A 14,521-nucleotide genomic window follows, 5' to 3' on the forward strand; every position below is an offset into this window, starting at 1 on the left:
TAGTTTCAATCGCCGAAGGGGATTGGAGAGGAAATTTCCAGATTTTTGTCCCCCTAATTGGCCATGGTTTTTAAAAAATCTCTCACAGGAGATTACATGGCTGTTGGTGGGTAGGAGGTGCCTAATCATGATGCTTCGGGCATCACAACCATGTGGGGCAGGCTTGATGGACCAGATGTTTTTTCTCCTGCACGTTATTTTCATATGCTGTTTAGCTGCCTTTACCATAATTCATTTTTAAGCAGCTAAGTTTCTCTTGTAATCAGCCAAATCAATGCTTGACATAAAACAATATCAAACTAACATACAATAAAGGTGGTAAGGCCTCTGTGTGTCTTTATTAACAACCGTCATTTTATGATGAAAAACCCTTATAATTCTGGTGTATATGTTCACCGTAATCTGTTACGAAACTAAGTTACTGATAAAGTTACTGCTTCTAATCCACAGAGGTGCTTGCAATGCTTAACTACATGTTTGCACACTCCAATAATCCTATTTTTTTTTTACACAATGTCAAAATAGCAGTTGGAGCCAAAGTAACATTTTAGGGTGTACAAAGTCAGTTCCCACACTTCTTCATATATTAAATATATTTAAGGTTTCTTGCACAATTTATGTCCAAATTGAAACAGCTGGGTGAATACACTTCTACTTCATTTGATTTCTAAATATGAAATACACAGTAGTACAGCAAGGAGCTTATTGCAAATACATGAGCTACATAATGCACAATTGTGAAAGCAACAGTTTTTATTTCTATGGGGAGTGGGAAGCAAGGAAAGCTAAAAATGGAGGCAATCGTACTTCCAAGTCTGCTAAGAATGGCTCCAAAAATGACAAGAAAAGGAAATGGGATGAAGCTCAGGTGAATGGATAGATCAGGAATAACTACTTCACACAGAGGTTGGTGAATCTTTGGAATGCACTACCAAGGGAGGCAGATAACATCAGTAATTTTAAGATGAAATTGGAGAGGCAGATGATCAGAAGGTCAATTGAAGGGCACAGGTAATGAACATGTATTCTCTTTTTGAACTACAGGGTCAGCTGAATGGACCAAAAAGGTCTTTGCCAGTCCTTTACATTCCTCTGACTTGGGTTATCAATAAAAAATGATCAACACTTTTTTGTTTTCATTTTTAATCTCCAGATTCCCTTTCTCCCCCCGCCGCCCCCCACCCAGTGGATACCCCCACTGATCTTTATGCTATTTGTAATTATTCTACAGGAGATATATTTGTCTGGAAAAGGCCACAATATTGTGTCTTTCCCCCCCCCCCCCAAGATCCAACACTCAGACTACAAGATGTTCCACTTTTAGGCCTAGCTATGAACGGAGGGCACACGTTTCAATTGCATCTGGGGATTTTAACAGTCACCTTAAAGATGAACTGCAGACTTTTTACCTCAACAATGCTCAAATCTTGATAAGGCAAATGTCCATCCAAGACTTGCTGCTATGGTATCTGTTAAGATTTTCTAGCATCTCTCTCACACTCCTGCACAGGATATATGAAAGTCGCCATCTTATCATCAATAATTCTTCAACTCTAGCCTCCAAACTCTCTTGTCTGTCTCTCTCTATTGCACCATTTGCCTTTCTTTATTTTATAATTTCTGTCTGTTTCCTTTTATGATCAACACAAATCCCTCCTACAACCTTTTAAAATCAAAGCTTGGCATCATCTAGCCAATACGTCTTGATATATCTAATTAATCTCTCCTCCTACTTGAACCATCTTGGTGTCCTAATTATGAGCTGTAGCCCTTCGCCTATGTTTCTAAATAAAGAAAATGAAAGTGATTGCTTAATTATATAAGCTAGCTAGATATTTAAATAACTTTCCTTCAAAAGTTCAGTATAAAATGATTAAAGGTGCACTACAGGAAAGGACCCTATGATAGGTATTTGACAATAAGACTGTGGGACAAACATCCCCTATACATTTTTTAAAAAATTGCCAGTTACATGTGGTTGGCTCGATGGTGCTTCTGAAGTTAGGTGCAGAAATGCTGCTTTTTTGGTCAGCCACACCAGAACCAATGTTATGTTCCTATGCCCCAGCCTCAAATCATGGAGCACGATTATAAGTGAGAAGCCAACCATTTAAGAGTTTTAAAAAAAAATTAAATACTTTAATTCGAAACTTAGGCTGTTTTGTGGACTTTTCTGAGGTATATTTGTTTAGTTTTTCTTACTGATGAACTTTCATTCACCCTTGAAAGTGCTGACTCTTTCCTGGAATACATCACAGGTCACTCTTCAGTACCTTGCCCATGTGTGAGCATTTACAGAGTGATGGCAGGCTTTTTGACCACAGGGAGATTACAACTGAACCAAATCCTGCCCTCACCCAATGTCCACACACGCTCAGGTAGTAATCAGGATTGGGAACCCTGACCCATTTTCTCCTCCCTAGTGGCCTTGCATCAATTGTAGCACTAGCAAGTGCCACCTCAGTTGAGATCAGCTAATTCAGAAGAAAGTAGATACCAAACCTGGTCCACATGGTTCAACTACTTACTGGATTAAACTCGCTGAACTATTGGGGCAGCCTTGGAATATTCCTTTCAAAAATTTATGGGGTTATAAAATTATTTAATGATTTTATAGAACTGCAAAAAAAGTTATAGTACCCTATCCTGTGCTGAACTGAAATAAAATGTATTCACATTTTTTAAACAGTTAATGCTGCTATTCAGGAAGCCACATTCATATCTACGTAACTGTGGCCATCACTTCATTTGAATGTAATCCTTTTAACTAAAGTCCCACTTACATGTGTCCACACTATATCATATTTTTGTTAGATCATTTATTAAATCGACCATGTGACAGGCCAGACAATTCTGAAAAAGATATATACAAAAGTACACATGAATCTTAAGAATATGCACAGTATTCTTCATTAAACAGAGGGAAAATACAGAAACAACAGCTGAAAATTACGAGAGGTTTCAAATTACTAAGCTTTACATTGAATTTTGTGGGTGGAATTCTGTTAGATACTCAATCAGCAACTACATGGAAAAAATTACAAAAATCAGCAGGGTTTGGAGAAACGAAATAGAATGAATGTAGTTTAAAAAAACAAGCTGCTTCCTAGTGCCTTCGTGCAAATAGGTCCAATGCCTCTTCATTTGGTTTTGTGATGAAGACTTGAAATCAAAGACTTGAAATCAACCATTATATAAATTTTAAAAAAACAAGGAACATAAAAGCACACCACTTTTAAGTGGAACTATGAATTGCTGTTTGTTTGACATACACCACACTATGCTAAACATTAGAAAAAATTAGACTAAGCGCCTTTACATAAGGCATCAGTGGCCAATCAATCCAAAAATGCATATTGTGTGTGCAAACTACACAACTGCAGTACTAAAACATAATGTTTTTTTTAAAATTGACATTATCCCATTTCATGGTTACATGTGGGGCTTATCTAGCTAAAATGGCATTTTTCTTCATTACATAATAAAAGTCATAATAAGCTTATGTAGTGTAAACAGAGTGCAGAAAAAAAAATCACAAATTACACGTCTAATGCCAGTAACCCCCAAAATGATCAGTTTTATTAATCTCACTTTTTAGTGTCAACAACCTGCTACATATTATGTTGAGAATTAAATATGTATTGTTTACTTGAAACAAGCATAAGGGCGCAAGAAACAAGCATAATGTGAATGGCACAGCTAAGTGCACAGGTAACATTGCCAAACATTCAGCCTCATACATTACGGATGCCTGACTTCCATTGATCCAATAAGAAAGTATGCACTCTCCAGTAGCTGCAAATTACAGACCAAAATTTGCTATATTGTTATTTCTACAATCTTACCATCGTAGTCTAGTAAGTTAAATGTTAACAGTTCCATTAGTGTACTCTTTACATGAAATTTTTAAAAAGTTTATATATCAGAGTACAGTATAGAGTACTTCTAGATTCTAGGAAATCTCATTAACTACTTGGTAAGCAAAAGCTACAGTATTTACTGCCACATTTGTTATATCTACTTTTTCTCTTAATTAGCTGTAGCTTCAGTGCATTTAAACTGTGCCCAATGTCTTTGTCAAAAGGAAAATAATTAGTGAACATTTTAACTGGATTCATTAACACTGCATTTTCAAGGACAATATCCCCCAATCATCCATATTTTCTAGCTAATTAAATGTAAATTGGGGAGATTCTAGCCCAAGCGAGTGCTAAAGTGATCGCTGAGAAAGTGAAGAGGTTCAACCTAACCTTTGGAAGGCAACGCAAGTTTAATAGAATTAAAGACATACAGGCAAATAAACAGGAAAAACAGATAAAATAAAAAGGAAAAATAATTGAAGACACACAACAGAGCGGCGAATCCATAAAGAGAACCAAGAAAGTATCAGAATCTCTTAAATTCTCTGCTCTGCGTAATTGTTCAGATCTAAGGCTTTTCTCCATGTCAAACCTGGTCATTGCCAGGTCTGTAGCCTGCATCACTGCAAGGGTTTAATTAGATACAACTTCTCTCCGTGTTCACTTGTGAAGATGGGTGCCTTTTTGTAGTGTTCTACCAATTCATCCATGGTGTTAAATCGACGTTGCCCAATACAGTACACTCCATCTACTAGCTGGACCTTGAAATGTTTGTTCTTTCCTGATGCTTTTAGTGATATTGAGAGGTCACTTGGCTGAAAGAAAAATAATTGGCTATGACTATATTGTTAACACAGGAATATCACCCTTAAAACATTTACTCCGGATAAAACCATCCAACCAGACCATCACAGTTACACTATCTAGTCAGGATAAATTTTGCTATAAAATAGATGTTTTACTCCATAGCAATGAATCTTAATTTCCGCCCCCCACCCCCCCCCCCCACGAGGAGAATTGATGGTTATATTTTATAATAATTAAAAGCTAATACACACTTTAAGCCTTCAGCCACTGTGGGGTTTACCATGGATCTTTGTATCCTTTGAGGAATGCAGTTGCACTTCTATACTAAGAATGCAAGGAGCTAAAATGCTTTTCGTGGTTTTGCGCATTTCATTAATTCTACTGGATTAGAAATCTCATGGAAATCATTTCTGCAAGTGTTTTTAAAGAAATAACAAGCATATCTGGGAAGCTGACCAAGTCTTTGGATAAAGATTGTAACTGTATCAGATGTGGTTAGAAAGTCAAAATTCTGGAAGATGGCTCACAATTTTATATATTATATATATATATATATATATATATATATATATATATTTAGACAAAGTTAAGCAAATATAATGGGCACAGTGTATCTTAATTAGTGTTTCTTGGTATTTACCTTTTAAGTCATTGAGTAGTCATGAAATAAACAATGAGTCAATGGAAAAACTGAAGACTGAGAAAAGAACTACTCTGTACTTAACAAAGAAAAACATTTGCACAGAAATATATCATAAAACTATTGGCACTTATAATACAGCCCAAGGGGGAACTCGTGAATTGCCTCCCCCTCACCATACCCATTGCTTCATGTGTGTCTGAGCCTCTGTTCATGGCTCAACTGGCTGTGGGATCATGCTATTCCTGCAGTTCACTCTATTCTTGCTCCTTCTCAATCCTCAGTGATAGAAAACAAGGGAGCACCATGAGAAGGTGGACTATTCTAGCTGCCACAGAAGAAAGTGAGATGGCTCCATCAAAACTGTACGATCTGTTCTATAAGTTCACAGAACAGCTGTGCAGATACTGATTCGCATTTTAAACCTCTGTGCCTGATTTGAGTTAAGCAAGTTATTCATAAAATGGCCTAATTCTGGTGACAGAGGTTTGAATTTACCTCTAGTAACACTATCCATATAGCCTCACTGATGCATAAAGAATATGTTCTTTTAATTCACAAAAGGCACTACCGGATAATGATGGAAATTTTATGGAATGTACATATGCAGGCACAAACGCGCCTAAACAACGTACCACACTCTAGTGAACCAAAGTTAAAAAGCTGCAGGTAATATTTGTACAAGGAAATCGTTGGCAACAAACACAAAATTCAGTTAAGGAAGAGACACAGAACTAAACTGATAAAACATTCAGTTCATTTCCTAACAAAATGATTTCAAGAGAATTAAACAGTATTAACAAATTGGGAGATGATATACTGATATAGGATGAAGCCTTACTCTCACCATTAATGAAAGGAAATCGGGATGTGGACAAATAATCTTTCTAACAACTTCAAAAATGAAACATCTGCATTTCAGGAGGAATTAGTAAGACATTATACCCAATGCAGATCCTAGGCCAAGTCTGCCGAGATTTCACAAAAATTAATTTTATGCTCTTTTCCTGTCCCCTCCTCCCCAATGCCTCGCAAAAAAATGGTAGCAGATTGACTATTATACATAAAAACCTTGAAATGAGGAGCATGGAGCCAATCACCAGATTTGTAAGAATGCACAAAGCAGTATTGGCTAAACAGCTAGATTCAGGTATCAGCTTCAGATGGGCTGAAATATAGGTTTTCTAACAGCAAACTATGGATTTTAAAGCTACAGTTTCCAAGTCAGAATGGAATTAAGTCAATTAGAGAATATTTTTCGGTACAAATAACAGATGTAATCACAGCAGCACAGGCAACACGAAAATGTGCATAGCTGACCACAGTGCCAATATAGACTAAAAAACAAATGTAGCCTGACAGTCCTCATTTCCATGAAGAGCAAGGCCAAGGAGCAGCAAGAGCAATACTAGGCATTAACTCTTCCACTGCAAGTGCAGAGGGGAGAGAGATGAATTTTTGTAACTTATGGATACAAGTTCTTAATAAATTAGAAATGGTACATCTCTAATTTACTGCTGCAACTTTTCTTACACAGTCTGTTTGAACAGAATAGGGGAGTCTTAGTACTACATAAAGGTTGAAGTTTTCCTGGGGACAGGGGGAAGAGGAGTTGGAAAATTAAAGGGAGACCGATGGCAAATTCTGCTTCACAAGATGAGGGAGAAAGAAAAGCTGCTGACAAAAGCAGATAAATGGTGATTTTTCTTAAAACTAAGAACTTTTTCCTCCCTAGAGTGCATTCTTGAAGCAGAAGCACAAAATCCTCCCTTCTTTTAGTGGAAGAAAATCAGCAGGATAAAAATATTTTGTTCAAGATAGCAATAGTAACAATGCATATTAAAAAGCATGCAGTCATATCACATTGGGGGAGAATACAGTAATAGACTTTGCGCACACATATAAAAGAGTTACACAGTGCAACGGTGCCATCTGTTGGCATTGCAACTGACTGAATATTCCCCTTTTAAAAAAACACAGAATCAGAAGTTTTATATCCAAATAAAGGAATTTTTTGGGAGGGCAAACCAGGAGCCATATTCACATGGGAAGCTTAGTTTTGATATATAGTACAGTCCTAAAACCCAAATGATGAAAATGCTTGTGAGGAAAGCATGAATACATTTTAAGCAAGTTGGAAATGAAAACACCTATTACTTGCCTTTTTATGCCAATATATTTAATGGCTACTTAATAAAAGCATCTCTGAATTTGTAGTTCATGTTTGGTCATTGCACAATCTGAGCTAGTGATACTTAATGTGCTAATATATTCATGTAAATAAAATGCAAATAAGACCACAAATTTCTATTGCCTATATCTGAGGCTTTCATCGTTTGAGAATTTATAATAGGTTAATAAGCAGTAGTAAATTATGGCATGTGAATTTCAAATTTTAAAAAAATCAAAGGCAACCATTATATTATACACTTATATGATGGCTGAAGCACTACCAATCATTATCAATTGCTAAAAAAAAATTCTAATACTTGATCTAGTAAACACTACATAGCACAAATACATATCTGTTACAATAACGCAAAATGAAAGGAGTAGATTTGACTGCTAAACTGACATTCACTAAAAAGATGTTGCAAAGTTTTTGGTGAAATACTGTATTTGATAATGGGATTTTTGTTTTTCATAATAGCAATTAACAAAAAAGCAGTATTAGTGCCTGTTTCTCACCAATAAACTCCTTCAGGTCTATCTAACTCTCACTAATCACTCACTTAACAGTTGGAATACAATATGTTAATTTACTCCTTCACAATCTCAAAATGGTAAAAGCTATACAACAAATATCACATTGCTCACTAGTAGTGCAACATGATACTTACCGATGATTCACTATCTCTAACAAGAAAGTCACCGTCAATCCCCCTCTCGTTTAGAACCATTTCAGCCTGGTGCCGTGTGACACTACCATAGTACCATTCTTTTCCAGCAAATTTTCCGGTAGAAGATGGGCCAGTATAGCTTATCTGGGGAGCATGTAAACTGCTCACAGCAGGTCCATCATTTAAGATTACTACATAGTTTTTGGGAACAAGACCAATTTGCCCTTTAGAATTTTGACATTTCCACCATTCTGGGTCATTCTCCGGTTTCTCAATGACATCCATAATTTCCCCCTTTTCAAAGTTTAATTCTTCCTCTGTGACAGAGCTGAATGGGTAAAGAGTCTGCACCACATGAAGGACTTTTGTGGTTTGCCCATTACTCACTGCTGCTCCAAGTCTGGAAGTGAAGAAGCTAGGTGAATCTGCCGTGGCCTCGTCAACTTCCTCCACAACATAATTAGATGGAAACCAACCAACTTGTCCATTGTAGCCACCTCTCCACCAACCATCACTACATTTTTCCATAACAGTAACACGTGACCCCTTCACAAGAGACAGTTCGTCATCTCTCTCTGCAACGTATGCAAACTTGACATATGCTGGAATATTTAAATCGTATATACGATCAGCACTTCCACCATTTGATGAGAATTCTGCATCTGTGCTCGGTGTAGGGGAAGCATCTCTTGCATTAGTTTTCCTTTTCGTTTTACCCAAACCTAAGTGAAAATAGAAGGGGATAAAAAGATAAACTGCAACGGATAACAATGTAATACACAATATTCTATGAATAAAGCAACAACAACTTGTATTTATATAGCACCTTTAACGCTGTAAAATGTCCCAAGGCGCTTCACAGGAGCGTAAACAAACAAAATTTGACAACGAGCCACATAGGGAAATATTAGGACAAGTAACCAAAAGCTTGGTCAAAGAGGTAGGTTTTAAGGAGCATCTTAAAGGAGGAGAGGCTTAGGGAGGGAATTCTAGAGCTTAGGGCCTAGGCAGCTGAAGGCACGGCCGAGAATGGTGGAACGATTAAAATCGGGGAGGTGCAAGAGACCAGAATTGGTGGAGTGCAGAGATCTTGGAGGGTTATAAGGCTGGAGGAGGTTACAGAGATAGGGAGGGGTGAGGCCATGGAGAGATTTGAAAACAAGGATGAGAATTTCAAAATCAAGGTGTTGCTGGACCTGGAGCCAATTTAGGTCAGTGATGGGTGAACAGGACTAGGTGCGAGTTAGGATGCGGGCAGCAGAGTTTTGCATGAGCTCAAGTTTATGGCCTGTGGAAGATGGGGGACTGGCCAGGAGAGCATTGGAACAGTCAAGTTTAGAGGTAACAAAGTCATGGATGAGGGTTTCAGCAGCAGAAGGACTGAGGCTGGGGCATAGACGGGCGACGTTACAGAGGTGCAAGTAGGTGGTCTTGGTGATGGAGCAGATATGGGGTCGGAAGTTTATCTCAGGGTCAAATAGGATGCAAAGGCGGCGAACGTTCTGGTTCAGCCTCAGACAGTGGCCTGGGAGAGGGATGGAGTTGGTGGCTAGGGAACGGAGTTTGTGGCAGGGACTGAAGACAATGGCTTTGGTCTTCCCAATACTTAGTTGGAGGAAATTTCTGCTCATCCAGTACTGGATGTCAGACAAGCAGTGTGACAAGTCAGAGGCAGTGGAGGGGTCGAGAGAGGTGGTGGTGAGGTTGAGCTGGATTTTATCAGCATACATGTGGAACCTGATGCGTTTTCAGATGATGTTGCTGAGTGGCAGCGTGAAGATGAGAAATAGAACAATGCAACATGGGGTTTCAAAAAAAAAAGTTTTTCAGAAAGCATTTGAAAACACATGAGCATTTGATTGATAACCACTGGATTCTAAGAGCCTTCTCAGATATGGTAGCACTCAAAAGAGTGTAATTGCTCAACAGAAACCTATATTTTTAAAAAGTCTAGTCTATGCAGTGTGTTGCTCTCATTTCTTCCACAGCCTTGAGGGGCATTTTTTGGTTTTCGGATGCGTAATTAGGATACAATTATAGCTCCTCACTACCAAGTAGCAATTCAACAAATACTTTAGAAGAATCCAGTTAGTGCCAGGATCTGAGCATTAACATTTCATGTGTTGAGTCAATTTTTATTCATTTTGAAGTGTCACTTTTCACTAAAAGGACACTGCCTTCCTGCAAAGCATCTGGCAAACTTAGCTTCTTCCTGCCCCAAAAGCAAAAATGGTTTTCCTTCCTTGTTAAATGGAGTTTCCTACATATTGGATACCAGCATCTTAACATCTATTTTTGCAAGGTGAATGAAGAATTAGTCTAAATATATTCTGTCTCGACCTGGTTAAATTTACTGTGTTCTTGGACTAGTTCAATCAGCCAGCCAACTTGCTTTTAACTCTACAATAACATTAGGAAAATACTGAACAATACTAGAGGGTTCTAAGCAGTTACCAGGACTCCAAGGGTTAAATTACGAGGAGCGATTAGATAAACTAAGCTTGTATTCCCTGGAATACAGAAGGTTAAAGGGTGATTTAATTGAGGTTTATGGATTTTTAAAGGAATTGATAGGGTAGATAGAGAAAAACTTTTTCTGCTGGTGGGAGAGTCTAGGGCAAGGGGATATAACCTTAAAATCCGAGCCATGCCATTCAGGAAAGAAGTTAGGAAACACTTCTTCACATAAACGAGGGGGCATAGATTTAAGGTGAGAGGGGAGAGATACAAAAGGGTCCAGAGGGGCAATTTTTTCACTCAAAGGGTGGTGAGTGTCTGGAACGAGCTGCCAGAGGCAGTAGTAGAGGCGGGTACAATTTTGTCTTTTAAAAAGCATTTGGACAGTTGCATGGGTAAGATGGGTATAGAGGGATATGGGCCAAGTGCAGGCAATTGAGACTAGCTTAGTGGTATAAACTGGGCGACATGGACATGTTGGGCCGAAAGGCCTGTTTCCATGTTGTAAACTTCTATGATTCTATGATTCTATAAAGGGTGGTAGAAGTGTGGAACCCTCATCCACAAAAAGCAGTATATGCTAGCACAATGAATCATTTTAATTCTGAGATTGATAGATTTTTGCCAGCCAAGGGTATTAAGGGATATGGAGCCAAGGCGGGTAAATGGAGTTAGGATACAGATCAACCATGATCTCATTGAATGGCAGAATAGGCTCGAGGGGCTGAACGGCCTACTCCTGTTCCAAGTTTCTAAGCTTCTAGATTCAAATCTTAAATGTGAGATGCAGATTCCCCTTTCTAACCAAACATGCAGCACACTTTTTGTCAGGGCTAATCTGTAAAGTGTTATGTGCAAGTGGGAGAGGTAGGGGTTGAATCTATTAAAGTACAGTATTTTGTAGCTAACAAAAGATTCCACGGGAAAAGAGAAAGCGGAGGTTTGTCACGTTGTCAGTAACTTGTTTCTTAAACTTACTATAATTTAAGCAATAACAACTTCAACATCCTCAACCACAGAAAGCCCATCCCTGTTATTCTCTGTGGTACGGCCAAAAACTGCCCACTACTCTAGGGTCACCCAGGCTCCTTTTCTCTATTACTGACTGCCTCCTTAATCTTCTCTCCATCCCCTCACCACTGAGTGCGAAGTGCTCATGGATTTGTTAGCCTCCAAGATAGAGACCGTCCATTCAGTGGCTTCTCCCCTTCCCTTTGCCCACCAAATCAAAACTCCCCTAGTCTCCCCTGCTACTTGAGCTTTGATCGCCTCCCCTGCAATCTCTCTCCATCTGACTTAAACTGAATGGGAAAGAAGCAGTGCTAATTTTGCTGAACTCACAGTGCACCATATTCCAAGTTGCTAGAGTTCTTACCAGCTTCAATCAGATTTCTATTTTAGAACACTATGAAAATATACTGGTATTAACAAACCTTGCAATAAAATCCTGCAAACAAAAAAGATATAGGAAGAATTTTTAAGACAACTTAGAAGTATCAGTGAAAGAGCTCACAATGTTAAAATAGAAACAGATTTATTATAGTCCTGGAGTTAGGTACTTCATAACAATGGCACCTCAACATCCAAGCTTTCTTGAAGCAATGCAGTTAATTGCATCAGATTCCATTGTGCTGTTTTTGCACACTATTCCATTGAAAGCCAGTGCTTTTGTGATTCTACTTGTATTCATAGTCTACTACCTAGATTATGTGTTGCTGGCACTGACTGACTGCTGGTTGGCAAAATGACAGCATAAAAACACTGCTATTGTTGCTTCTGACACAATCATCGGAAATAGCTATAAATATCTTTGAATACATTCTCAAAGGAAATTGGCAGAAATTCAATTATTTTGGTGGGGAGGGGAGAAAGATCAAAAATCAAAAAGTAAAACAATATATTTACTATTAAGTTAAAACATTTTTTTTAAACTTACACAGAATGCTACAAAGATGATTGCATCTTGCCTTTCACAATTAAATCCCTAGCTGATAATGACACTAGTTTCAGTCATTATTACCTACACAATTTATGAAATCTACCACCAAAAATATGAAGCTAAAATATTATCCATTGTTTGGTAACTTCAAAGAGTTGTGAAGATGTTCAAAGCTTTGAACATACCTCTCAGCCTCAATGTTGTCTTTCCGCTCTTCCACATCGTGTTATTATTAATTATGAGAAATGTAAAATTAGATCAGATAATCAAGAAAATTATATTACTACTTTATATTTTCATTTTACTTTTAATACAAAATATGTGAATCCATATTAATGCAGATTCCAAAACACATCATAACAAGAAAAGTAATGTTAACTAAAACTGAAATAATCTGTGCTAGTCCAAAGTACTTTAGAATAACATTTTTGGAGAAGGGCTGCACTTTGTGCTCTAGGGACTGGGGAATGGAATGTTTCCAATTTTTATCTCCCTGACTCCTAGGTCAGGTACAGCTCATGTTTAAGTCCCAACAATCTGCCTTAACCTCAACTGCAGACTGAACCTCTACTGCATGCGTGACCACACCAATTACACTTTTAGCAAAAGTGGCATCAATTGGCAGTAAATTGCCAAAATATAGACAGTTTTCTCTTGAATCTACTGCTAATTAAATTGAGTCTGTCCAACCTTATTTCATAAACCCGTACACACAGTGGAGAGGCATCTTCATTTCATCAATCTGGCCTAGGACTTAAACTTGGGCCTTAAAAGGTGAGTGGACAGCATTCTAACCCACAGTGCCACCTCTGACATTTTTAATTGTTGACTCAATTCTCAAAACAATTTGGACTCTTGAATTTTTCCAGTCATTTTGCTCCTACAGGGCCTCTTCAAACTAAATTACTTTATACTCTTCTTTTGCATACATGTTCGCAGATGGTAGTAATAACCTTCACAATGCCCACATGCTGGTAATGGGAAGAAGTGTATAAAAAGTTACCCACCAGTGTGCAACCATCTGTGTAGAAACATGCTGGTTCAGTTTAAAAAAAAATCAGTAGTGGAAGACCTTCTTGCTCTGGTGAAGCAAAAACAAATGCATTGATAGCAGTTGTGGACAAGCCCACAGCTAAGAAAACGGATAGTGCACATTTCATTATGAGTGAGCTGTACAATAAAGTGACCAGAGTATAATAAGGCATACTGAAACAAAGACTACGGCATTAAGCTCACAGCTTTCTTCTGAGATAAAGATTGATTTCCCTACAAGAGGGACAGTTTTGGTTTTAAACATCTAGTTGTGTAGATTACAAGTAATCTGCTGCCTCTACATAGAATAACTACCTTGCATCAGAGAGAGGATTTGGCTGGATGCAATATATTGCCATTAAGTAGACTGAGCACTTTAAGAATTCACTCCTATGATTTCTACATCCACTTTAAAAACTTCCTGTTCATAGTCTCCTTTACATACCTTGGTTGATAGATTGCATTTATTTTTTGTTGAATGGTAAATGAACAGAAAGCAGGGAGTAGTGGTGGGTGGTTGTTTTTCAGACTGGAGGGAAGTATACAGTGGTGTTTCCCAGGGGTCAGTATTAGGACCACTGCTATTTTTGATATATATTAATGACCTGGACTTGGGTATAGAGGGTGTAATTTCAAAGTTTGCCGATGACACGAAACTTGGAAATGTAGTAAACAATGTAGAGGATAGCAAGAGACTTCAGGAGGACAGACAGACAGACTAGTGAAATGGGAAGACATATGGAAGATGAAATTTAACACAGAAGTGTGAAGTGATACATTTCAATAGGAAGAATGAGGAGAGACAATATAAACTGAATGGTACAATTCTAAAGGGGGTGCAGGAACAGAGAGACCTGGGGGTATATGTGCACAAATCTTTGAAGGTAGCAGGACAGGTTGAGAAAGTGGTTAAAAAAGCATATGGGATCTTGGGCTTTATAAATAG

The 14,521-nt window shown here is 38.0% G+C and overlaps 1 protein-coding gene across 5 annotated transcripts in view; it reads right to left on the reverse strand.

Annotated features, from left to right (window-relative positions):
• Positions 1 to 3,551: 3,551 nt before the first annotated feature.
• The window catches only part of nck2b (NCK adaptor protein 2b), a 79,663-nt gene continuing 68,693 nt past the window's right edge, over positions 3,552 to 14,521 (reverse strand). For 4 of the 5 annotated variants that reach the window (XM_067986191.1, XM_067986188.1, XM_067986189.1 and 1 more), the window contains 2 exons: positions 8,148 to 8,869; positions 3,552 to 4,675 (listed from right to left, as the gene is read on the reverse strand). In XM_067986191.1, the coding sequence (XP_067842292.1) occupies positions 4,481 to 4,675; positions 8,148 to 8,869 (917 nt within the window). In that variant the 3' untranslated portion in view covers positions 3,552 to 4,480. Of the gene's footprint in view, positions 4,676 to 8,147; positions 8,870 to 13,550; positions 13,625 to 14,521 lie in introns of all 5 variants that reach the window. The other variant, XM_067986193.1, reaches the window with a different exon arrangement.

Source organism: Heptranchias perlo, chromosome 6, assembly GCF_035084215.1.
Source record: "Heptranchias perlo isolate sHepPer1 chromosome 6, sHepPer1.hap1, whole genome shotgun sequence".
Taxonomy (NCBI): domain Eukaryota; kingdom Metazoa; phylum Chordata; class Chondrichthyes; order Hexanchiformes; family Hexanchidae; genus Heptranchias; species Heptranchias perlo.